This window comes from Manduca sexta, chromosome 27 (assembly GCF_014839805.1).
Source record: "Manduca sexta isolate Smith_Timp_Sample1 chromosome 27, JHU_Msex_v1.0, whole genome shotgun sequence".
NCBI lineage: Eukaryota > Metazoa > Arthropoda > Insecta > Lepidoptera > Sphingidae > Manduca > Manduca sexta.
Window position 1 is genome coordinate 9,466,860 of NC_051141.1, and position 25,725 is coordinate 9,492,584.

General features: G+C 33.8%; 2 protein-coding genes across 4 annotated transcripts; one reads left to right on the forward strand and one right to left on the reverse strand.

Moving 5' to 3' along the window:
• The first annotated feature begins 2,055 nt into the window (after positions 1 to 2,055).
• On the forward strand, positions 2,056 to 12,296 carry LOC115449435 (Y+L amino acid transporter 2). 3 transcript variants are annotated; one of them, XM_037443984.1, is made up of 11 exons: positions 2,056 to 2,269; positions 2,377 to 2,770; positions 3,084 to 3,186; positions 3,856 to 3,971; positions 4,249 to 4,374; positions 5,073 to 5,172; positions 5,459 to 5,627; positions 6,304 to 6,504; positions 6,838 to 6,987; positions 7,362 to 7,533; positions 8,241 to 8,302. In XM_037443984.1, exons 2-11 carry the CDS (start codon positions 2,569 to 2,571, stop codon positions 8,300 to 8,302), a joined length of 1,401 nt encoding a protein of 466 aa, XP_037299881.1. In that variant the 5' UTR covers positions 2,056 to 2,269; positions 2,377 to 2,568. The 3 variants fall into 3 exon arrangements, with proteins under 3 accessions (XP_037299881.1, XP_037299882.1, XP_030033119.2); XM_037443985.1 differs by having other exon boundaries at positions 2,062 to 2,225; XM_030177259.2 differs by lacking the exon at positions 2,056 to 2,269 and having other exon boundaries at positions 2,283 to 2,770; positions 8,241 to 12,296.
• Positions 12,297 to 19,515: 7,219 nt separating this feature from the next.
• LOC119190829 lies at positions 19,516 to 24,071 on the reverse strand. Its single transcript, XM_037443857.1, has 3 exons — positions 23,900 to 24,071; positions 20,076 to 20,224; positions 19,516 to 19,684 (listed from the first exon to the last, which is right to left on the reverse strand). Exons 1-3 carry the CDS (start codon positions 23,982 to 23,984, stop codon positions 19,679 to 19,681), a joined length of 240 nt encoding a protein of 79 aa, XP_037299754.1. The 5' UTR covers positions 23,985 to 24,071; the 3' UTR covers positions 19,516 to 19,678.
• Positions 24,072 to 25,725: the final 1,654 nt, after the last annotated feature.

Below are 25,725 nucleotides of genomic sequence, written 5' to 3' on the forward strand. Positions count from 1 at the left end.
TTGCGGCAGAAGACGCCATTTATTGCAGCCCAGACGGCAAGTACATGTAGTGTCAAACGATGTAAACAAATCTTCATAAATATTGAATTTAAAGTAAAATTATCATATCCTCAATTGTTCAGTGTCTTTAATAGTGTATTTGTTAAGTTTCGAAAATGACTCAGTGTTGTGTGAAAGGATGCAAATCTAATTCACGCAAGAAAGACCTCGAAATATCTTTTCATAGGTTAGTAACTGTTTTACCAAAAATTTGCAAATATCTTTGTATATTTACTTTTTGGATTTGTTTTTATCAATTAAAATGATGTGTGGATCTGGTTTGTTAAGCTTTGGACCCTTTTAGGCGTGATTTATATATATTAAAATCATTAAGTTTGTTTACACACGAGCTTAGGGATGGGCGGATTTGTTTAGAAATTATTGATATCGATATTTTAACAGACGCCCGTTTATCAGTTACGGTTTTTATCTTTGAAAGAATGTTAGAGCGTGTGCTCTTACATTTCTTCAATATTGTATTATCTACACATCAATATTGTATTATCCAGAACGACAAACTAAGTGAAATTAGATTATTTTTTTAGATTCCCTAAAAAATTAAAAACTAGGGCAAAATGAATTGAGAATATTGGGCGACGTGATTGGAATCCTACACCAAATACATATATTTGTTCTTTACATTTTGAGAAGAAATGTTAAAAGCACCACACGTTAAAAGTACCGCGAGTAAAAGCTAACTGTTTTCCAATAACATTCCCGGTAAGTAAAATAGTAATGATTATTATACTAATAGTAATATTACTTTAATATATTTCTATGAATAAAATTAAAATTGTTATTGCATAACCAATGAAACATAAAAGAAACAACATAGAGATGAAATGTAAGATATATTTTTACAATTGGCGGTCTAATGTTTCAAGCAACCTTTGCATGCACGGAAATAGATACATAATCATATTGTTGTTATTGCAAATTATTATTATAATTGATAATCTTAACCACTATCTTTACGCTCATTGATTTTAGTTTGCTGAGACATAGCTATGTTTCTCGATCAAAGAGCATAATAACTAATTATAAAATAATACCAACCAAATAATTGCTGGCTACGCTATCTTATTCCATTTATCATGTATTAAGTAAATATCTTAATCTGTAACTTAAATTTTTAGCAAGGAATAGTGCAACATACAAATATACAAAATGAATCAAACACAACTGGATATTTGTCACAACTAGTACTGCTTTCTTATGTTACTTATAAATCAGTCTCAGTTGGTTTGTTTATATTATGGTTTGTTATATTATGGTAGAACCTAACCCCTTTTGTATTTGATCTTTTTTGGGCCTGTGTATCTTTTTTTAATTCTTCGATGTCGATACAAAATTTTCGGTACTAGCATATCACTATTGTAAGGGGCGGAGTCGGCGCCATTTTATGCATTCAATGTGCCGCATGTCACGTGACCATATTGGTCATCCTCTACACTCTTTTATCATTGGGATTAACATATAGACTACTTTACATCGCAGTAATTTATTCGAGTGGTAAATATTTGAACATTTAATCTGTTGTACATTTGGCGCTATGAATGATTTTTTGTAGCAGGAAAGGCTTTTTACGCGGGCAAAGCCGCGGGTAACAGATAGAATTTACTAATATATCCGATATTATGATAAGTATATAAAAATGTACCTAAGTGTATTGAGCTTATAATTGTAATTTTGCAATATTTATTCGAGATTTATGTTTGATTTAATCCCTTGTCATTTAGCCTGTATACATTATTAAACAAATGTTATTTTGAAATGTGAGTACTCATACCTTTGAGAAGATTATCTAAAAAGGACGCCTCGTTTGCTTATTGACGTGAACAAAAAATTCTGTCTCTGAATATTATTACTACATGAAAGGTACAATACAAACACTAGTATTTACTACACCGTTTTGTGTCATTATGGTCGCACTCATAAAAAAAACTTAAACACTGTCCCTTTTCCACACACCTTATGAGATTGTATAAATGTGTGCATGAGCATTTTCTCCTATAGTTTGACAGAAAGATAAGGTCATACAATATTATTTTATACATAATATATTATCCAAGACTCATGCGGTTGTAATATTATCATGTATCACGTCCAGCAAAGTGACCTTGATCGGACTTGGACAATACTTACCAACAATAAAGATCGTGAATACGGTCCTTAATATACCTACGGTGTGTACCGGCAGCAGATTTATACGAGTCATACGACGTCAGGGGTGGGGGCATTTAATAATATAGTGGTCTCTGGTTATCAGTGGTTATATTCTCTTTGGGTATTAACATGTGTGTATTTAAAAAAAAATGGTCGTATTTTTCTTTTCAGTCGTCTTTTGAAGTTTGAAGTGTTTCACACAGTTTCACAACAGCCAAGAACAAACTTTTTCCCAAGAACAAGCCATTAAGCTCATAATTAGAAATGTGAGAGGTCAATTACTACATGAATAGATTAATACAGGCAATAAAAGTGGCTGATCTATAAAAAGTTAAAATAGTACACGTACAGTGTTAAAAGAAAATGAGTGAAAAAGTGAAAATGCGAAAGCAGCTTGGACTGCTGGAGGGCGTAGCTATAATTTTAGGTATCATTTTTGGTAGTGGAATATTTATTTCACCCAAAGAAGTGCTAGTAAAGACGGGCTCCGTTTGGGGTGCCTTGATAGTTTGGGGAGCATGCGGGGTGCTTGCTACACTGGGTGCGATGTCCTACGCCGAACTGGGTAAGTAAAGATAGCAAATTATATTTCTCGATAATAGTTTTTAATATTAATTTACGAATAAAAATAGTTTTGGATATATTTTTGGAATGAATGACATATACTTGAAATACTTACAATTGCAAATAGTGGGTATTAATAGCTATGTACTTTCAAAAATAATGACAATTATTATAAAACTGTTATGTTTAATGGCACTTGTTTTGCCAAAAGTATTCCTTCCTTTTTTAGCGATAGAATAGGTACCTATAGGTAGACATAATACACATTTTTTGTGCAACTTTGTTTACTTGCATATATTTTTTTATTGCTACAGGTACAACTCTGGCTCAGAGTGGAGGTGACTACCACTACATTAATGAAGCATATGGACCGCTACCGGCATTTTTGTACCTTTGGGATGCTAATTTAGTTTTTGTGTAAGATTTTTTTTCTGTTTTTAACAATAAATCTATATTCCACATCAATAGCCTATTAGAACCGAGTAAATAAAAAATATTTTCTTTGGTATTGTAAAATGTGAAAAAAAGCGGCGATAGCCTAGTTGATTGTGGAACGGTCTGCCGAGACGAATGTCCGCAGGTTCAAATACCAAGGGCACACACCTCTGATTTTTCTAAAAAAATATGTGTGTATTTGTGAATTATTGCTCGTTTTAACGGTGAAGGAAAACATCATGAGGAAACCCGCATACCTGAGAAGTTCTCTATAGGAATTTCGAGGGTGTGTGAAGTCTACCAAACCGCACTAGGCCAGCGTGGTGGATTAAGGCCTAATCCCTCTCAGTAGTAGAGGAGGCCTGTGCTCAGCAGTGGGCAAGTATATAATACAGGGCTGATATTATTATTATTATTTATTGTAAAATGTGAAAAGTCTTAAAACAAGTTATAAGTCACTGTCCTGTATAAGCATAATGAGGAGAATATTGATGCATTAGAGCTTTGATAGTCCTAATTAATCTATTCTATAATATCACTGCTATAAGGGGTGATTTTGTACATTTTTATCGCAATTTCATTGGTATAAAAATAGACAGCCTCATTGCAACAAAGGTAAAACAATCCTTTAATCATTGTGTATTTTTCCAGGCCCAGTACCAATGCAATAATGTCATTAACATTTGCTAACAATCTCCTGGAACCAATTTTTCCAAACTGTCCCATAGACCCCATGTGCAGGAAGTTGATAGCTGCAGCCACTATCTGTAAGCATAATGAAAATTTTCTAGTCTCACTTTTAAAGATGTATGAAAAATGTTATAATGTAGATTCCATATTTATACAAAAATATATGTATTAAAAGCAGTTATTACTCATATTTATATTAAATAATTTTGAAAAAAAGAATGAGTTCCGAGGAATAGGTAAATAATGAAATGTAAAAAACTGTTGATGTTTGTTTGTTTATCTGTTTGACAAATGTTAGTGTATAATTTGATATTTTATTCATTGTTTGTTGACATAAATACACTTTGTTTTCAGGTTTTCTAACCTTCATTAATGCTTATGATGTGAAATTTACCACCAGGGTTCAAAATGTGTTCATGTTTACTAAGATATTGGCACTTGTTACTATCATTATAGGAGGTATTGTGTGGATTGGAAAAGGTAAGTGGACACATGGTTAAATACCAAAATATTTATTAATCTAGACATAAAATAAAACATTAGAACCTGGTTTTCCTGTGTATTGAATGAAATATAATAAAAAGTATAGGGGTTAGGCGTGGAAGAGTCAAACATAAATCAGAATTTTTTAAACTCTTCTCTCTTTGTTAGCACATATCTCCAAAACTACTGAATGGACTTTTATGTAGTTTTTATAGCTTGCCAGAGTATACTTGGAGACAGAATGTAGGTGTTGTAAATCAAAAGTATTATCAGATATGTGGGTTGTCCGTAGAATCATGTCACGTCTTAAACTACTTACAATATCAATCAGGCATAAAAAAGTTATAGTTATATTACATTTGTGTTATCAGAAAAATAGTCTTTTCTCAACATAATATTTGGTGTCATAAAATATATTTTTGCTGAATTATTAGTATGCAGGGATAGGTGATATTAATTACAATATCTTTAACAATAATTAAAATACTTTATTAGTACTAACAACTGACAGAACTAATTCTAAAAATATTGATTTTAATTAGGAATACATCTGTTTTAATCATTGTCTCTAATGATTAGTGTTCAATGTTTATGGTCAAGAATATGCTACTCATTGACTTTATCTCATTGACCAGCATTTTGCCACTGGATTTATCTGTGGTGACAATTTGTTTTATATTTTTACCTTAACCTAGGTGGAGTGGAACATTTTTCTGATGGTTGGGCGGGAACAAAGACTTCAGTTAGTGATTGGTCTGTCGCCTTCTACTCTGGCATATTCTCATATTCCGGATGGTATGTGTTATCAAAAATTTTTAAAACTATGTTTAATAGAGCTAATTATTTTTTGAAAACTAATGTTTATGTGTAATGCTATTTGTAATGATGTGGAATGTTTTTGGGCTTTAAATATTAATCCTGTGACTCATTCCTAATCCATGTAACTGTGCTTATTAATATGTATATTTGTATATCTTTTGTGTCACTGATCAGCTACGTGTTGCAGTATACCCTTAGCATAATATAATTGAAAATTCAAACACAGATAAAATTATTAGTAACAAAATTTATTTGTCTACAGGAATTACTTAAACTTCATGACTGAAGAGCTGCGGGACCCATTCGTGAACCTTCCTCGCGCGATCTACCTGTCGCTGCCAATGGTCACCTTTATCTACTTGTTAGCGAATGTCTCGTATCTAGCTGTCCTAGGTCCTGTTGGCGTTAGAGCTACAGAGGCGATAGCTGTCGTAAGTTTTTAGTTGATAGTTTTTGCTTGCTGCTCCGCCCGCGTGGAAAAGGTTTTTCGGAATAAAAACTACATAGCCCCCAAGAGTGCTAAACTAAGTATGTCAAACAAACACTATTCTGATTGGTACATTCTTGCTATGGGTCCGCCGGCATAGGTTAAGATTGTTTATAGGAATCGCCCATATGTTATAATTATTATTCAATACCTATCTTCATTAACCAATCATAAATCATTTTCTAAGTACTAGAGACCGGCTACTTTTCACGAAGCCTATTTTACATAATACAAAAGAATCCCGTGTGTCTGTATAATAAAATAAAAGTAATAAAAAAGCAAATGTTTGACTAGAGAAAAGTGATAGAACACAGATAAATAATTATTTGAAATATGCAGTATGCATTAAATGTTTTATTTTGCGTCAGATTTCGTATAGCTTCGGAATGATCCTATTTTAATTTCATTGGTATATGTCCTGTGGCCTCATATGATGATATGATTTAGATGATTGTTTTTGTATTCGGTTCAATATTGCTTCATGTTACATCATACGTTTCACCTTCAACTATATAGATGCAGTAGGGAACTCCTTAAAACAAAATAGGATTTTGATGATTGCTTTATTTGTTTAACATCACGTTATCCTATTTTTTCTCATCCGTTTTTTTAATTCTTAGGACTTCGCAGTGGGCGCACTCAGCTGGGTGAAATGGGCGATGCCTACGTTGGTCGCGATTGCAATTCTTGGTGGTTTAACTGTGCACATAATGACGTCATCGCGCATGTGCTTCGCTGGCGCAAGGAACGGACACATGCCCGAGTTGTTGGCGCATATTAACATGAAATGCATGTCGCCGATGCCGTCCCTGGTCTTTCTAGTAAGTTGGCATGCATAAAAACAACAAAATTATATTTTAAAAGATCAGTAGAACTTCTGTATTTCACAGTGTTTAAGAAAGAGATGTTGACTTTGAAATTTGTTGTTAGGATCTGACCCGAACTGCTGGTTAACAAACATTTTATTTAACACTTCCTTATAAATGAATTGCAAATAAATGTGAATAAGTTTGTTTCATTGGCCTTGAAGTTGTAACCTATAACATGATTTTACGACACAGCAAAGGTTTTAGTTAAAATCAAATTAAAGATGATGGTTGCATTATTATTTTACTTGTAAACTTAGGCATTCTTGGATTTTTGTTTCGTTGCAGATGTTGATTTCACTAGTGATGCTCATCCCCAACAACTTGACTTCACTTATTACCTACTGCACAGTTGTGGAATCCTTCTTCACCACATTGAGCTGCAGTGCTGTGCTGTGGTTGAGGTACAAGAAGCCCGACCTTCCGAGACCTATCAAAGTGAGTAGTGTGGTACACCAACTATTCAAAGCACAGTTGACATATCCTTGACGAATACAAGCATCAAGTTACGTCGCTAAAACGTGTAAATGAAAAAAAGATTCTTTAAAAATACCTGCTACTTGAATATTTTAATTGAAGAATGCCAGCAATAAAATTTTAAATTTTTCATAGTTTCTATAAATGCGACCATTCGAATAGCATTTATTTTGTATACGCAGTGATCCGGCTCGACGCGCCGCAACGCGGTGCTACTGGCAGTATAGTAGATGCATTAATGAGACTCGATTGAATTGAACGCAGCAACCTTACATTATTAACTTGTAGCTGTGCCAATATACGTTTAGCATTTATAAATATTTTTCCTCATGCAGGTGCCACTATGGATGCCGATACTGTTCGTTGGTGTGAGTGCGATTCTGCTGGTGGTGCCGGTGGTGAGTGAACCGGTGGCGGTGCTAGCCGGGGCGGGCATGACGCTGGCCGGCGTGCCCGTCTACTACGCACTGATCAGCTGCGAACCAAAGACCATACGGGCTATCTCAAGTCAGTACAATCTATAAAATTAAATGACGATTTGTGTTTTTTATTGAACGACGACACAAGCATGCCGATTGCCTTATCGTAAGCACAGGACCGCCCGTGCCCGTAAACAGTAGGAATAACATACATATTACACCGATTGTGAACTTGTCTGTTTGTCTTGTTTACACCGTTAACCGGATTTAGTTTGGAAACGGGAAGGTCAGATCATGAAGTGTTTATTTTTAAATAAGCTATTAAGACTATCCCCTTTATTCATTAAAGTTATTTATCTAAGAACAGAGCATTGCTGTGATAACAAGACTGTTTCTCAGCTTTGATTATCTGACAGCCAACTAGATTAAAGTTAGAAATCAATATTAGCCAATTACAACTACCATGCCGTCGGCACCGAGAAACATATGTTATCACAGCAATGCTCCGTTCTTAGATAAATAACGTTTATGAATAAGAAGGTGGGACTATTAAGACCACTATACACACTGAAAATAACCATTCTAAGAACTATCATGCTAATTCAAACCTCATGGTTGCCGTCCTCGGTGTATATTTAAACTGGCTGCTCATTACACGAGAAACGCCTTTAAAAAACCAACTCAAAATATGTATACATAGGAGAATTTTGAAGTAACGCTTTATCAAATATAGAACGAAACTTCCATGCCTGAAAATGGCAATTATGACATTCTAAATATTTTTTCTTGTTACAGCAAAATTCACCCATTTATGTCAAAAGTTGTTCCTGTCGGCTGTCGAGGAGCAGGAGGAATAAATATAATCTCCTAGGTATTGATATCGAATCTCCTTAAAATAAAGTGTGAAATTACTCTTCTACGTATAATAATATATATAATGTATACGGTATAAGTTAGTTACATATACTTATGGCTATTCCCAATATTTAACCTATATGTCACGTTGGATAGGTATCCTCAACCTTCAGTAATGTTTTATTATGTTTATATAACTATGCATGCCTGTTTTTTGTTTGTATTTATGTACTTCTAGTATCAAATTGGATCACTTTACGCATGTACAGTGTCTATGTGTGAACAGTGGCGCATGCGCATCTGCAGAACTCATTCGCTTCTTCGACAAAGACCAATCAGAACTTTAGAATGAAACTATTGGTCGTTTTTTCCCTATATACATATTTTTTTTATTGCTTTTAATGAGGAGACGAGTTTGCCGTTCGCCTGATGGTAAGCGATACGACCGCCCGTAAACAGTAGAACCACCATCCAACACGTTGAATTACAAAGTATTTTGGTATTCCATTGCGCTCGCCATTCTAAGACATGAAATATTATGTCGTATGATGTCCATTGTCCAGTAGTTACAGTGGCTACAATGTTTTTCAAACCGGAACACATTAGTGAATACACACTCCTGTTTGGCGGCAGATATAGAAATTGCAGTGGTACCTATCCAGGCGGACCCTTACATTTGTGAGACCTACCACTAGTAAATCCCTCATACTTTCCTGCCAATTAGCACGTTACTGCTGAATATGTACAAAAAATCTTTTCCATACGTCTTTGATCTCCAGTGAGCAATTTGAGGTCCATTTCCATCCATTGATAAACATCAAGGTAGGAAGGATATTAACTATAATGGATGGTAATAATTTCAGTATCCGGTAAAATAAAGTCAAAACTTCTTAAATATTGGAAATAAGCTATGAGATGACTCTGTCTGTAACACACATTTTATACTTATAAAAGAGTCAATTTTATTCGTAGTCGAATATCACTCGGTAACTCCGCGTGTTTAATAAAATAGTGCTCTTGCAAAATTTAAACGTTTATACTCTAGTTTCCATAAAAACAATTTATTAATTATAATTACAATATACCGTTACCCAATAATATATTTGTATGTGCAGTAACTGTTCATATATTTTATAGGCAATAAAATAATTATATACAGAATAATTATATACAGTATTTTCTATAATTTTCTTGGATCTGGATCTGATTTTATATTGTCTTTATTGTTATATTATTTTTTTTATAAATATAATAAGCTTATAAGCGGTAAGTACTTATTCTGTGAATGTTATAAATGTCTGTGCCTTGATGATAATAAAAAAAAAAGTCTAAAATGTAACGGTCTATTTGTATAAAAGTGGTTTTAGTTATGTTTAGAGTAGATTTGAAATTTCAAAATTAAGAACCTAAAAATCGACTACCTTCCGAGTCTTAGTGAAACTGTTTTTTTATTACGGACATGATAGTTAAAGCTGTGCATCCACAGTCTAAAGCTTCGTGACGCTACTGAACGGATGCACTTATTGATCTAGAATCCACGAGCCAGTCTCGCGAGGTAGTCACAAAGTCCATAATTAGCTTGATAGATAATTATAACTTGTTAGAAACGACAAGCAACATGAGAATTCATTGCAACGTAGTTGAGCGGTGAGATTCTGCCTATGCATTATTGGAATGCAGTATCCATTTGAACGAATTATAATAATATAAATAAATTTCATGTACTTTAATTCATCTAACAACTGCTTCAGGTGCTTACTAAAAGTATTTTTTTTCTTACGGCGAAGAGTAAATATACAAACTAGTCAAATCGAAATTTTTGATTCTCAATTACTAATATTTTAAATAAACTGTAGTCAATTTAAACGTCATATTAGCAATATTATGCTCTATACCATACGAGATTAAACCATAAGTTGCTAGTTATAAAGTCTTTCTATCGATTATATCGTTAAATAAATTGTAGTAGGGATTTAAATAAATCTATTTTATACCAGTATTCTTTTTGCGTATTTTATGATATATAGTATGAATTACAGTGCTCTGTTTTAGCTTAAGATTTAATTTGAACGCTTAATAACATTTACTTAACACTTTATGGTTGTTTTCTGCCAGTATAATAATTATGTATGGTAGTTAAAGTAAGAACCAAGAAATTAAAAACAAAGGAAGTTGTCGTTGATTATACTTAAATTTTTACGTTTTGTTTATTTTTCATGTTGTTAAATTTTGTGGATGTATTTTTAAGTGTTTTAATATTAAACGTTTTTTTTATTAATTTTGGTGGTGAAGTTAGTGTGAAGTTAGTCGGGTAGGCCACTTGTTATGAAATATATTAACGCAAACAAATAAGTTTGTCATCACCTGTTTAAAATTATCTATAAATCGAGATCATTTAAATAAACAAATAAACTTTACTGTCAAATAGACATAAATCATGAACTTTATAAATAGCTTAAATAACATTTTATGTGCAATATTTGAAAAAAGTCAGGTTATATTTGTGGCACTAAAACCATTATAATATATAATATAGAAATGATCACTAGTGCCCCCCAATATCCTTTCTCTAATATTCGACAATTTAAGAATTACTTCATACATTTAATTTTATCTTCGCAATATCACTTTTATATTATATTGAAATCTTCTCTATTTCGCAATTACAGTTGATGATTTATATGATAATAATTTTATAATGGTGTAAATTTTCCTTCATATCATTAAACAAAATTCATTGTATTTTTTATTGTATTATAACAAACTGAAAAGAAACACTAAAACCGATCATATTGTATGTATCTCTGTAGAGCATAGCCAATAAGAACCTGCAAAAAATATATTTGGTGGCCACATTTATAACATGAAACCTAAATAAATAAAAAGAACTCTTACAATATTTAACTTGTATTGCACACAATTATATAAGGATAAACAAACTTTAAATATTAACAATATTTAACTTGTATTGCACACAATTATGTAAGCATAAACAAAATTTAAATATTATTTTCGCGTTTGTGCCATTCCTATAATCTTTTTTCCATTAGTAATACCTTTGTTTATTTAAATTATATAGAATTTCATTTCAGATTATAAGTGGCCCTGTCGCCCCAACTTCACCACATCAAAAAGTTGTGTTTAAAAGGGCAATAAAAAAATGTTTAATTAACATCACAAACTGGGTTGTTATCATTTTACTACGTATTAATATCACTTTTACAAATATTGCGTTTTTGTATTCAGTATTACTGAAAATAAGGGGAGGCTTGAATATCTTTTATATAATTATGTGTAATGTAAATAAGTTACAATGCGGCCTTAGGTGTTTAAGGAGCATACTGTTTTATTTAAGAATAATTATTCTCTGTTAATGATATTTTAAATATAGATTCGTCATTACCACGCATTCTGTAATCACCCGAAATTATCCCAATTGCGACGTTTTCATAATCAACTATTCGTAGATGACTACTAGCCGACTTTGTTTGTACTTGTTCAACATGTCGGCTTTCTCGTGATATAGTATGGCGTATCTATTTTTTTTAACAATCTTTATTATACGTATCTTATTAAAATACTCTCTAATAGTGACGTTTACAATAATATCGGCCTGTTCAAGACGTTGTAGTAGACTTGGATAAATAGCGAATAAAATGCATATAATAAAAAGTTAATACCCTTAGGCAAAAAAATCATTTATGATCTGAATGTAAAATTAGATATTACAAATGTAAGTCAGTGATAAACATTATATAAATTCAATGGAAGCAGATTTATCGCAAACTGTTCTCAAAATGTTAGTAAATAGACTTTTGGCTTACTTGCAAAGCGCACAATACTTTTTTACGTATGCAGTAAGTAGATAAATATAGAAAATGTGGTATATGTTCGGTTCTAGTCAACTATGAACAAATAAAATTACAAATTTTATATAATGCCAAAATTAAATGAAATTTCTTATGGTGCACCTTGTATTTTGATGTGCCAAATATATTATGATAACGCTTCTGTATAAATGTTTTAACGTATTAAAATTATACAATAATATTCTTTTTACTAAATAGTTTCATTTTTACCCTTACCTTAGCTGTAGGATTGCATATGTAGAGATAGGATTGCGGATTGTATTTATCTATAGAATAAAAGTTGCATGCACACAATATCATAAAAATATATTGTTAAAACGCTCTTTTTACAGTAAACATTATATTAGAAAAATAATTACAGAATATAATTTGTCATTTTTTTGACAACGTCCAACCAGAGAGTCGCCGCGTGACATAGCTTTTCTTCTGCCAGCTTGCCCGCGCAGCCGAATACTTCCGGAAACGCCCGATGTCATCGGCTAGGATAGCGGCGCGTAACATCGGCCATCCTGCAAAGTGAATACCAAAGGTATTGACAAAAATAAATTTGAGAAACCAGAACTGAATCGGGTATCTATATTTAAACATACTTACCAGTAAATTACTATTTCTGATCGATTAACCCTTTAATAAACCAATCAAGTTTTGCGTATCCACAATATCCAACAACTTATCCATTTTGCAGTTAACTTTCACACTATATGTGTATATAATTTATTTTTCGATAGTACCTAAACACCGTTTCCTTACTTCATTCCCAGCAACCAAAGACCTTAATTTTATTTATCGAAAGTTTACATACCGTTAATGCTGAATACTAATAGCAATCATAGAATGCTGAGAACCAAACTTAAGTTTAAAAAAGAACACCCAGAACAATTAAACCTTTCAAAGCAAAACCTCCAATTAGTAAGACAGCAGCAAATAAAAAGGAATGAGAAGCACAACTAAAGAACTTCATAGAAGTCGCAAAGGAAGTTAAAACACAAAATAATATAACACACAATAAGGACTTATCAGCACAAGATTCATACATATAAATAAGCATACGCAACATAAACCAACTAAATCAAATCAATTAATCAAATGGTTTACGATTAACACAGCATAAAGGCAAGAAGCATTAGAAAAGTCATAACTGAAATTAATAAAATATTTAAAACTAACATGCGGAAGATTGCCATGCTTCCAGATTATAAACACAGAAAAAATGCATTCAAACGACCAGAGGCATTAAGAAAAAAGACGGGAAAATACAGACAGCGAAAAGAGATTAGATCACCAGCATAAAGGGTAAAAACAGCATAATAGAAACCACAATACGAGAGTCTTTATCAAAGCTACTAAATGCATCCAAGAATTATACACATGCAGAAATACTACAGAAACAACAGATCCGACCTTTAAAGAACCGGTACCGAAGACAATCTCTGAAAAATAAAAGTAGTCAAATAAAACTTCAGGTGCAGAGAACATCAGCAATGAACTTCTCATCGAAAACAGAGACATTATCAACACCTACAGTCACATAGTTAATGACTGAGGTCTTGAGAATGAATTAATTTCAAGTCAGTGGACAACAATTACCATTATACGACTACACAAGAAGATTGATAAGAACAACATATATTTTTTTTTATTATTAGCTCTTCTAACCTAATCGATAACATAAGATGACTCCAAATTAAGAACGGATACATTAACAACAGAACTAGGTGCACGACTTTCGAGAAGTGAACTCTACATGCAATAAAAATAAATTAGGAAGCAAGTTACATTGTGTTTGAATTAGTAATAACGAATTAGTTGAAGTCACAAATTAGGGACAGAATTTATTATTCCAAGTTTCTTAATCTGAGATACTGTACCGTTAAAATACAAATTTCTTGAAGCATATTATTGTGGTCTAATACATTCGCCACAAAGGCAAGTGATAACTATAATTGATTCGTTGTCTTGGCAAGTTGAAAGTCACTCTGCTATGGAAACGGTTGCCAGAACGAGAATCAGCAAAATTAAGTTTCATTAGCAAAACAGAGTTATCAATGTAATCGTTAACCCATTTTTGTAAAATAAAAAAATGATATCTGCCATCTCGCGTCTTTATTCAAGAAAACTGATTTTAAATTGAGCAAGTCTAGATTCGTAGCTTTGTAAACTGTGGCAGTGGTTATTCACGTGTGAAAAATGATACAGAAACTGCTTCCGGGCTCTCTCACCAATCTCTGAATATGTTCGGTGAATGACGGACTCCAGAGAGCATAGCCACATTCAAGATCAGATCGGACGAAACAACTAAAAAGACGACAGAGATCTCAGGATCTTTAAAACTTTCGTTTGTTATAACAGAAAACCAAATGAAAGCGCAGCCTACCCCGTAAATGTGAGCCGAATAGTCAGTTAAGATACGCGTATCAAGACACTTCCTAAATGGAGATATTATTTAAAATATAACAAACACTAAGAAGACTATCAATCTAACAGTTTGAATAAATAACTATAGGTATATAACTCGATGCCAAATATCTATAAAGTCCTCGCTAAAGTGATTCTATATCGCAGGCATAACCAAGACACTGGACCAGATTCAACTAAGAGAACCGGCAGGCTTAACCGTAACCCCAGTGTTTATAAAAACTGTCACTGGCGATCGAAGCCGATGTGGAGACATGTGATTTACAATTACACTACTCAAGTACAGCGTTAGCTACACGTGTATGTTCCGCTTATATAAACAACCAGCACAGAGAGTACATGGCCAACATGGAATAAAAACAACTACTGCAATTTTCATATGCATTACACAATGTTGGCAACTCATCCGAACCAGAAGATTTGTCATCATTGCCGGTAATGTCAATTTTACATTCCGTAAATCAAGCTCCGTAAATAGTATCGATACTGAAGCACACATATTATATATAGTTTATAATTAAATATAAACACAAACACAAAACCAGAAACAGAAATAGAAAAACAGAAAAGAAATCAAGTAAAACAGAATGAATGAAGGAGATCAGTAAAATAAAGCAGTCAAATCAGACAGAATATGTTCTGATGTAGTGCTACCAGGTGTCCCGATGTGCGCGGAACATCCCGGTTATCACAGTTCTGGAGACGCGTCCCGATTTGCAACTGATTGGGACATTAAATGTCCCGAAAATCAATAAATTTATCAAAAGACATTATTATCAAAAAGATAAACAACGCATCACATCACTAGCCCTGTAGGTATACTTTTAATTTGTTCTGTTGTTTAGAGACGCCACTGTACCGTGATCTATGATTCGATGTTAAAACAGGAATTGCAATTAAAACCAACATTAGCATGACTTGCAGTAAATTTTTTTTTGTGTTTCAACCTTCAACCTGGATCCCGATTTGTTTTACCTGTTGCCCGATTTTAAACAAATAGGACCTAGTAACACTAATCAGAATGCTCATGGCTACAGACCGAATATGACCAGAAGGCTCATAATCACAGACAGAATATGATCAAAATGCTCATGGCTACAGGAAGAATATAATCAGAATGCTCATGACTACAGACAGAATATGATCAGAATGCTCATGGCTACAGACACAATATGATCAGAATGGTCATGGCTGCAGACAGAAGATGATCAAAAGGCTCACGGCCACAGACTGATCAGATTAAATAAAATAAACAGTTACGCACGTTCGCATTGTCAGCCTGAAGTGTTGCGCCACCGATTTGACTTCACATGACTCCAGTCATTCCTGTCTCCAATGATTTAGTTTCTAAGAAAACACCCTCTCCAGTGAGCCAAGCAGCAGGCATAACGAAGTTTTTGTTATGAATGTCGTGAATCGTAGTAATGTTCAGACATCAATTCCATAGGCATTCCCAACATATTTACTTCAACAGACGTAGACCTTTGCCATGGTAACTAAAATCTGGTAATTTTAATTTTGGCATTCAATGATTCATCACAGATTTATTCCGATAGTTCACATTCGAATTCAATCTAACTTCAAATTATGCATTTGTGGAATCCCACTTCTGAATGTTAAAACGCTCTTTTTACTGTAAACATTATATTAGAAAAATAATTACAGAATACAATTTTAGACATTTTTTTGACAACGTCCAACCAGAGAGAATAATAATAATAGAATCTCAGAACAAGAAATAGAATAGTCGCCGCGTGACATAGCTTCTCTTCTGCCAGCCTGCCCGCGCAGCCGAATACTTCCGGAAACGCCCGATGTCATCGGCTAGGATAGCGGCGCGTAACAATATATTATATTTTAAATATTATAAAAATTCTTAAACTGACAGATACGCAACTCACATTTTATGTTGCTCTAAGTACACTCGTATAAAAACCATTTTCTTCAATTGAAATTATTTAGCATAATTGTGTGTTTTTACGTTGTCAGTATTTTTTTATCATTGGCATGTCGGCATAAAATTCCCGACGATTTGTTAAAAATGGATTCTCTCAAATTCTTCGCCTTTTCTCGTTCGTTTTCTGTGTCCCCGAATTAACATAGCTAACACCATCGTTTCCTTGCCGGAATCCTTTCTGTTTGACTATCCAAAATGCATTGCGAGCGCGCAGTGTATTTGTCGTGGATTTGCGGAGTGTTCCCCGCGAATTCGCCTGTAAGTATTAAATCTTCCGCGAAGTGTGGACAGGGCATAGTGTGTACATATGCAAGCTTAGAAACTTAAAAATATTTTACCAAAATATTCTTATGTTTAATTAGTATTATAGTTTAGCCGTGGAGTGACAGGGTGGGTATTAGGCATTACCTAGGTAGTAGGTGTAGATACCGAGTTACATTAATAGTAATAGGTAACTTTGGGATTCATATTTACTATTATAATAACTACAGAAAACACAATTATTACCACTACGTCTATCGAAATTTTGAAGACTATATTTCGCGCAGCTGTGAGATGCAGCCAGTGCACGAATTCAAAAATACTGGATTTTCTAGTAGGGTCACTGTGACCTAGACTGCTAACTGCATCGTGCACAGGGCTTACCTATCTGAGCGGTAACGAAACACTAGTGCGATGTAATTCTATCGTGGCGCCATCTATTGGATTATATTGAAATTATTCGCTAACTAGTATCCAGCGATTTTATTAAATTTTGTACATCGTGTGTAATTATAAAACTAAACAATTAGGTATCTATAACGTATAATCATTATTGTTATTACATATATAAGAATATTTATATAAGTAGGTACTGAGTATAAGAAACACTCAAAACACCCAATGCCGAACAATGTTTATATTGATAGAACTATCTTGTAGCTTCTAAATCACTAATTCCCAAAATGGTCCAGGTGGACCTCCAAGGGTCCACGGGAGACTTGACGGAGGTTCACGTTGGCGTGACCAGAGAATGGGGGTTCACAATTCGTAAGCGGGGGTTCACGAAAATGTAACTGGTTTGGTATACAAATGTTAGCTTGACTTCACCTATTAATGTACGCAGATAATATTGACAAGAGTCCAAGGCCGTAGCTAGGGAGGGGGGGGGAGGGGCATTGTGAGGCAATGCCCTACCTTAGTAATCAACTAAATTATACATAACTACTCAATCAAAATATATGGAGCTGCGGGTTTTTTATTTCACGATTTGGAAGTTGGTTCCATAGTAAGAGTTATTCGTATTGATAGGTGGAATAACCCCCTTTCGAGATTTAAGGGTATTTTGTTACAATCTGTATATGACCCTACCAATTACATAAGTATTAACTTGACTCATTCACGATCACAAGTCAAGAAAGCCAAAAATCGATTGACCAGCTCAGATCTAGTAACGTTTTTACTTCCGCCCTAGCTGTAATCAAAGCTGCCCTACCTTAAATTAAAGTCTAGGTAAGGCCCTGTAAGGGTCGTAAGAGGCATGGTGACCCCAACATAAACCCCTGCGATGACTGGGTGGTAGGTGTAATGCATCTTCTCTACAAAACCTAAAGGTCCGCCGGAACCCCAAAATCATGAAAGGGGTCTATGGGAAAAAAAGTTTGGGAACCTCTGTTCTAAATCAATTGCACATCTGGAATTATTATGTTACACTTAGGTACTTTACTGATTATGCTTTTTTACGGAATAAAAATTCACATAAGCATCCTAGTAAGGATAGAGAGTGGTTGCGTGGCAGGCAGGAGTGCAGGGTGGTGTGGACCTTTGTTCACAATATTTGTGGTCGAGTAGTCGAGAGTATTCTACTGTAATATCTGAGGAGACATGGTCTAAGTGTGGACCCACTGATCACTAAGGAACGGTACGGTCTATTATAAAAATAACATAGTATACCCCAGACTTGAACAACTACGAGGTCGCCCGTGAAAAAGATTTTTTGTAGCGATGCAATCGCAAAACAGCCGCGACACAATGGCGGTTCAGCAACGCAATGAAAGCGCGATGCCACCTCGATACAGGAATCCATATGAACGCCACAGTTGCAAGATGTACTATGTCAACACTACATTGATTAGGTTGTATATATTGCTGCTTTTATGCTTTGTATCCATACAGTAGCGATGTTATCGTGCGTCTGTCGGGTGTTGGTGTCATTTCGGACGTGTTGCAACCAAATTAAGGGCCTATGCACACGGAGTATTTTTAACGCAAAGAAGACGTGCATATTTCGCGCTATAACGCGCTTTAAACGAAATTCAGACGCAGACGGTAAACCGTTACACACGTTTAGAAATGTAGTGGCGCCGTAAACGCACAACAGATTACTATTTTGATAAAAACGAGGTGATATGGTGATACAGTAGGCGCGTTTGAATCAATAAAATGGGATAACCTACTTTTGGACATCAACAGCGCCGTGACAGGGCCGTAGTTAGACTTGAATTTAAGGTAGGGCAGCTGTTATTACAAGCAGGGCGCTCAATGCTCTATCAATGTTTGGTTTTCTTGACTTGCGAACGCGTGTAAAAAAAAAAAAAAAGAAAAAGGTTAATACTTACGTAATTGTTAAGGTAATATACAGAATGTAACAATATTCCCTTAAATCTCGAAAGAGTCTCTTACTATGCGACCAACTTCCAAATCGTAAAATAAAAAACCCAGTGCTCCATATATTTTCATTGAGTAGTAATGTACAATTTAGTTGATTATTAAGGTAGGGCATTGCTTCACAATGCCCCCCCCCCCCCCTAGCTACGGCCCTGCGCCGTGAACGCGCGTTTGTAAATGTGTCTCGTCGGCACTAATAATGAATATTTACAATTATTTTTTTCCCTATTGTAACTTGTTCTTGCAACCCGACAAATTAAGTAAGTATTCCTTCGTCGTATGAGTCACAAATATAGGAAGTATTTTTTCTAATAAATTAAACATAAAATATTTTAATCCGTATATTTCATACTTTTATAAATATTATCTTACCACGTATCTTATTAATATTACTAATCTTAAATATGATGTTAAAGCTAGTTAAGTTTTGAAAGTTTTATAAACTTTAAATTAAGGGAAACAAGCGCACCGGTATATTGCCCCATCACTTTTCAAAACTGTAACAAAAGAAAAACACGATATTAATATGTCCGATAAATTATATTACGAATATAACGACCCTACTGATAGGTAAGACTGATGGCAACTTTTTCTGGTATTAACAGTAGGTACCATTGAAAAGACACTTATATTGTTTTTTAAAGAACAAGAGAAGCTTTTTTAACGAAGTCTCGCAAAGACTCTACTTAAGAGGTCGTATTACTGTTATATATGGGAATTTAAATTAATTATCATATAATTCAAGTAGACCTCTTAGATATTTACGTTTATATGGAAATTTAAGATATTCATACATGAGCTTTTGTGGTTATAACTATAGTTCGTCGAGCTCGTTTTATCTACAGATATTGGATAAAATTATTTAAAATAATTGTAAATAACACTTACGTAACAACATACTGCACCTAGATGCAGTTGTTTCGGGCACAGAAGTGCATGGGCAGTTACTAAATTTGCAGGGTCGCAATCTTCGATTCGTTGGCAGAGTCCGCCTTGCCGCACGCAGGGTTCCTCCAATTCAAATATTGCATGTTGATCTGTGAAGATAAAAAGATATTTCACGTTAGATTAAAATATACTTACAAACTTGTCTAAATTATTTATTCTGAAATATCGAACTGTTCTGACAATGGCCCATTTATTTCCAGCTATTATGAATATGTTTCGAGGCAATGAGATAGGTACTGCGGGGCTTTGATACCTGGTCTACAATTAGCGATGCAGTAAACTATTTTATCAACAGCTATCCATGCAGGTTACTATAATAACATATATGTTATTGGCACTTTTGATGAGCCTACAAGCAAAACGATAAGCATTAATGAAAGATGGATCATGACTAATACGGTTAATAGAATTATAATTATTTACTCTCATAATAAAGCTTATTGTAACCTGCATGGATAGCTGTTGATAAAATAGTATACTGCATCACAAATGGTGGACCAGGGATCAAAGCCCTCGCAGTACCTATCTCATTGCCTTGAAACATATTCATAATAGCAGGAAATAAATAGGTCAGTGTCAGAACAGTTCGATATTTCGGAGTAAATAATTTAGACAAGATTGTAGTTTACCCAAACACATGCTATAAATTGATTTGGCATTGACCCCTTGCCCCAAATAAAAATGTATTTTGTTTCCTTGTTCACCGTTCAATGGAGACGTTTACCTACTATCTTAATGTTTTCAAGATTATTGGTTTAAAATTGGAGGCCCTTCTATTACAATACTTATTGTTTCAGTGGCCAAAAAACTTATTAGTATGTTTTCATTTTTCGTATTGGCAAGAACGTGTTTTGGATATGCAGTAAATATCAAGGGCCGTTTAGGGATCTCGGAACACCTGGATATCTAAATATTATAATCGAAATGACCAGCGCTTAAAAGAAACAATACGCAGTGACTTCATTTGGTCCGGATTCCGGTCTAGTGTATAAAGTTTTCATTCGATTTGCAACCGTCTAGTAGGTATTTAGCTAACTCCTCACAAGTTAATATACTTATATTACAATGTTTAGGTGAGTAGACATTTGTACCAAAATGTTGGCATAATTAAAGTTTATATGAGTGCAGAAAAAAAATTGCGGTCAAATTTCGACCAGTGGGCGACCACTAGTTAAATTGAACTAACATTATCTTATAGCCAGACGGTAGAAAATACTTTTAATTCTGGAGAGGAATATTATGATGTTAAATAATACGGACATCCGCTGTTACTTAATTGCTTTAAAGATGTCATTACAACATAGCAGATAAATTGTTATCTCATAATAGCTGACACAATTTATTTAAAAACAATTTCACGTGATGTGGCCGCCCCGATTTGTACTCATATCTGTTGTTCCCACAATGTGTTTGTTGTTCGAGATTATTACGTAGACAAGTCCTTTGTACAAATGAATTTCATTAACATCGTAAATGTTTTATTTTTTACTCAGATATAACTTATTAGGTATTAGAATAAAATAGAAGGTAACAAATTAAGAATATCTGCTGTATGAACAAAGTACTTCAGTTATTGTTTACTTTGTCACAATTTATTTGATGGATAACTTTTACATATTTACCTATAAGATGAATGAAAAATGGACACTCAGATAATTTTTTTATCGTATAATAATATTATGATTACATACTCATAGTAATAAAGGCGTTGCGAGTTCCAAAAAAGTCATAGTTTACGCAGAAATTATACATATTATCTTGTTTGTAATTATCAAAATTATTTATTATTTTATACTTGTACTTACTACATAATAAAGCAAATGCAGGAACACTTATAAGGGATAGTCTTGCATCCTATTTACCTAAAGCTTTGCAGAGGGTGTTAAGGTTTTCAGCCTGGTATTATAAGAAAACTTTAAAGCATTCGTATAAAAATAAATAGTAATGAATATTTTCTAATTAAAATTTAAGACATTTTTGATGCATAAGTACTCTTATCAAGTTAACAGAAATATATTTTTGAACTATGTTCTACTCCGATATGGGATTGGTCCAAAAAATTTACAGGCATATTGCACAACCCATTTGATTTGATTTCACGATCAGCACTTCGCTTGCCATCAGACCGTTCTGGGGACGTGAAATTCGGGTTAAAGCGTATTAGTTAAACATAAATGAAGTGTTCCCAACCTGGGATTCGAATTTAGGAATATCAGCAAATAGCCCATATACATTGCTACTAAACCAATCTGTGATAGGGTGCTCGGAGAAAAATATGCACGAAGTATTCCCATATACATAATATGTAATAATTAATAGCTGTTCTGTGTATACTTTTCCACTGCTTAACTACTGACTATACGGACCTTCTATATTATATATAGAAGTTTAAATCATACATGTAGGTACTTTACATATCTTCTAAATTTTTATGGAGAACTCTTAGGATAGGTTTCCTCAAAATACTTCATTCATCGTCCAAACGAGTTTTAACACAACAGACGCAATACCAATTTTTTTGTTAATTAATCCATCTCTCTATGCGTCGTCGTCATTTGATGGACAAAAATTGTTATATTTAACGACTCTAATAATGATTTGGCTGCAGTTTACAAGTTTAATATTTAAAAGCAAAATTTCGTTTAAGGTTATAGCTTAAGGTCCATTTTTCATACATTTTGTTTCACCTTTAATCTGGGTAACTAAACAAGTATTGACAAGTAAAATTGACAAGTAAGTAAGTAAATTTCGTCGTATTAAATTTTAAAGGCCGAAATATCCATGCATAATAATTATTTTTACGTTTTTCTTTCAACTGTGAGAACTAATCACTAACTAGACGTGAATTTAAATTTTTTACTTGTCAATACTTGTTTAGTTACCCAGATTAAAGGTGAAACAAAATGTATGAAAAATGGACCTTAAGCTATAACCTTAAATAGAAAAACTTTTAAACCATTCAATGTCAATTATGGAGCAGTACACAATATGGGAATTTAAACAAATGAATCAGCTAGCGACTTATTTTGAGTGTGTCGCGGTGCATTAAAAGCTGTAAGTAGGTAGGTACCTACACTTTTCCTATGCTATCATATTAGTGAACAAAATAGCGTAGTAAGTATATAATATTATACATTTTATATGTTCATATTTAATTATTAAAGCTATTAAGCGATTTATTATGATAAGCATGTAGGTATAACAAACAAGAACAGTTAAATGAATATAAGTACCTAGTACCTACAATCCCCCATGTAACATGTAATAAATGTAAAGTAAATAATCTTAATATTGCGTTGTGGCTTAAAATATATATAAATTAGTTAAAGTTGTAAATCTTATGTTTATTTTCGATGACTGTTGTCCCATACTCTACACTGCGCATGGTGAATACGTGTTTTAAAACAATCTTGTTTGTAACATATTATTATGTCACTCACAATAGAAGTAACATTATGTTCACTACTATTGGGTTCCATGTTACACAGAAAAATATGGTCCAAAGTGTATCTTAAATATACAACCAATGTTTAATCACAAGGGAAGATCAAACATCTTCAATCAAATAGCACGTTACGAACGCTTGCATTTGTCTATCAAATTGTTATTCGCTGTGTCTTTGATAGGTGCGTACATAATAATTGTACAAAATATTTTATCACGAAAAATTCGCTAGCTATAATAGTAAAAGTTAATTTCAAAATCCGTGTTCACTGTTGTTCTACCTGTGGAGCCATCCCGCTGTTATAAAACAAATATCGTACCTTTTAATGACGACCTCGATTGGAGGGGGTTAGCTTGCACTGACACTACCAGTAAAAAAACAAACGGTACCACTAATTTCAACATTTTTGTATTCAGAAATAAATATAGCAGCAATAGAGCGATGTAACAGTTGGCCTATTCCGGTAATGTATGAAGAGCGCGTCTGCCCGCTCACTCATTTATATAGACGCCTTATGATAAACATCGCACTCATTACGTACTCATTGCATTTATTAGGACATTTTTGTAAAAATGTGCATTTTGATTGTATATAAGTCCATATTACGTTTTATAATGAATAATCCCAGGCAGTTTACGGCAAACAAAAACTATGGACTACCTAGCAAAGATAATAAGTAGGTAAACATACAACCATAATAGCTCGATTGAAGATCGTTGCCGAAAAATTGTCGCAAATGAAGTGATGATAGGGAGAAAATCGCATAATTTCGCATAAATCGCAAATAAGTTCGCGTACATAGTGTTTTTATTTGTAAATGATGTCTAGTTTTGCACAGGTACTCGTGAACTGAGTCATGGTTGAAATTCGACGGCAATTTATATTTTTTTAAAGTTTGACCGTCATTGAAATTCAACTACAATCCTCTACATGGGCTTTAAAAGTGCCACATCTCTATGCCCGCAATGTGCCCAAATACGTATACAAGGTTTTTTTCACGTAATATATAGATATCAAGCCATTTCCATAAAGAAACTGGCAAAAGTAAGCGCATGCGGCCCGGAGTCCTATCACAAAATCTATTATCTGCATACTGACTGCATATTATAAATACCAGTAGACTGACATTACAATTGCGATTGATGATTCATTATTTAACAGAACATTGTCGTTTTGTACTATCCGATGATTTAAATAAACTCAGACTTGAGAGCATTAAAATTTGAAAATTGCGTGAAAATAAATCATTAAGCACATTTGACGTTATGAGTTGAAATCGGTCTTGACCTTGGTTCGATTGTTTGTCAGCTATTTGATTGACCTGTGAACCGTTCCGCTCATGTGACGGTCTCATTAACAATTTATTATAGCGATACATTATGAGATATAGCTTTGGGCTCGCGGTATCATTCCAGGAACTGTTTTGTTGTATCAAATTTCGCAATCTTGACACTTGTGACTAAAGTGACCATTGTTTTCATTTGAAACGGTATTTCTTTCAAATCCTTAATGATATTTTTATCTATGTACACATTAAGCGGTAGGTATAGTTTCTTTATTTGGATTTGGGGAAATTTCTAATACCACTAACCCGATTTTGTTTACTAAATAAGTGAAACGTTTCTTTATCATTTTATTTTATCCTGGCAAGAGACATATTGGGAACGTACTCAAATGCGGGTGAAACAGCAAAGTACCGTTATTATTACAACACACAAGCACATCATGCTTTTATCCTCGAAAGGGTAGGCAGAGGTGCATCCAAGTAACCGCTTTTCGCCATGTGTGTTCCATCCCATGAGTTTCTACTGACATAATTTTATTTCTCCCATAGATACTTGATATGGTATGCATATGCATATTAGTTATGACACGGACTAATTAAAATAACTTATTACCTACTATAGTAGGGGAACCCAAGCGGGGTTTCGGGATTTACTAAAGCGCGGGAGATTAATATACAGGGGGATACCTTGTACCCAGTTAAGTACTTCCACCCATTATGAGCCTTACATATATGGCCGCCCGTCAAGGATAAAGGATCTGATTAGTAAAAAAAAAATTGATCATCAGAAAATCTTAAGCGCGTCAGATTAAGGTAGGGTGAGTTAGTTACATGTAAGAACGTATGTATATATTTCACTA

Excerpts from the sequence above, each read along its gene's own strand:
- LOC115449435 (XM_037443984.1), top strand. The coding sequence starts at position 2,569 with ATGAGTGAAAAAGTGAAAATGCGAAAGCAGCTTGGACTGCTGGAGGGC. Across the intron at positions 6,505-6,837 it reads TGCCGTCCCTGGTCTTTCTA|ATGTTGATTTCACTAGTGAT; the intron begins GTAAGTTGGCAT and ends GTTTCGTTGCAG. Across the intron at positions 7,534-8,240 it reads GACCATACGGGCTATCTCAA|CAAAATTCACCCATTTATGT; the intron begins GTCAGTACAATC and ends TTCTTGTTACAG.
- LOC119190829 (XM_037443857.1), bottom strand. The coding sequence starts at position 23,984 with ATGTTGAAATTAGTGGTACCGTTTGTTTTTTTACTGGTAGTGTCAGTG. Across the intron at positions 20,225-23,899 it reads ATCGAGGTCGTCATTAAAAG|ATCAACATGCAATATTTGAA; the intron begins GTACGATATTTG and ends TTATCTTCACAG.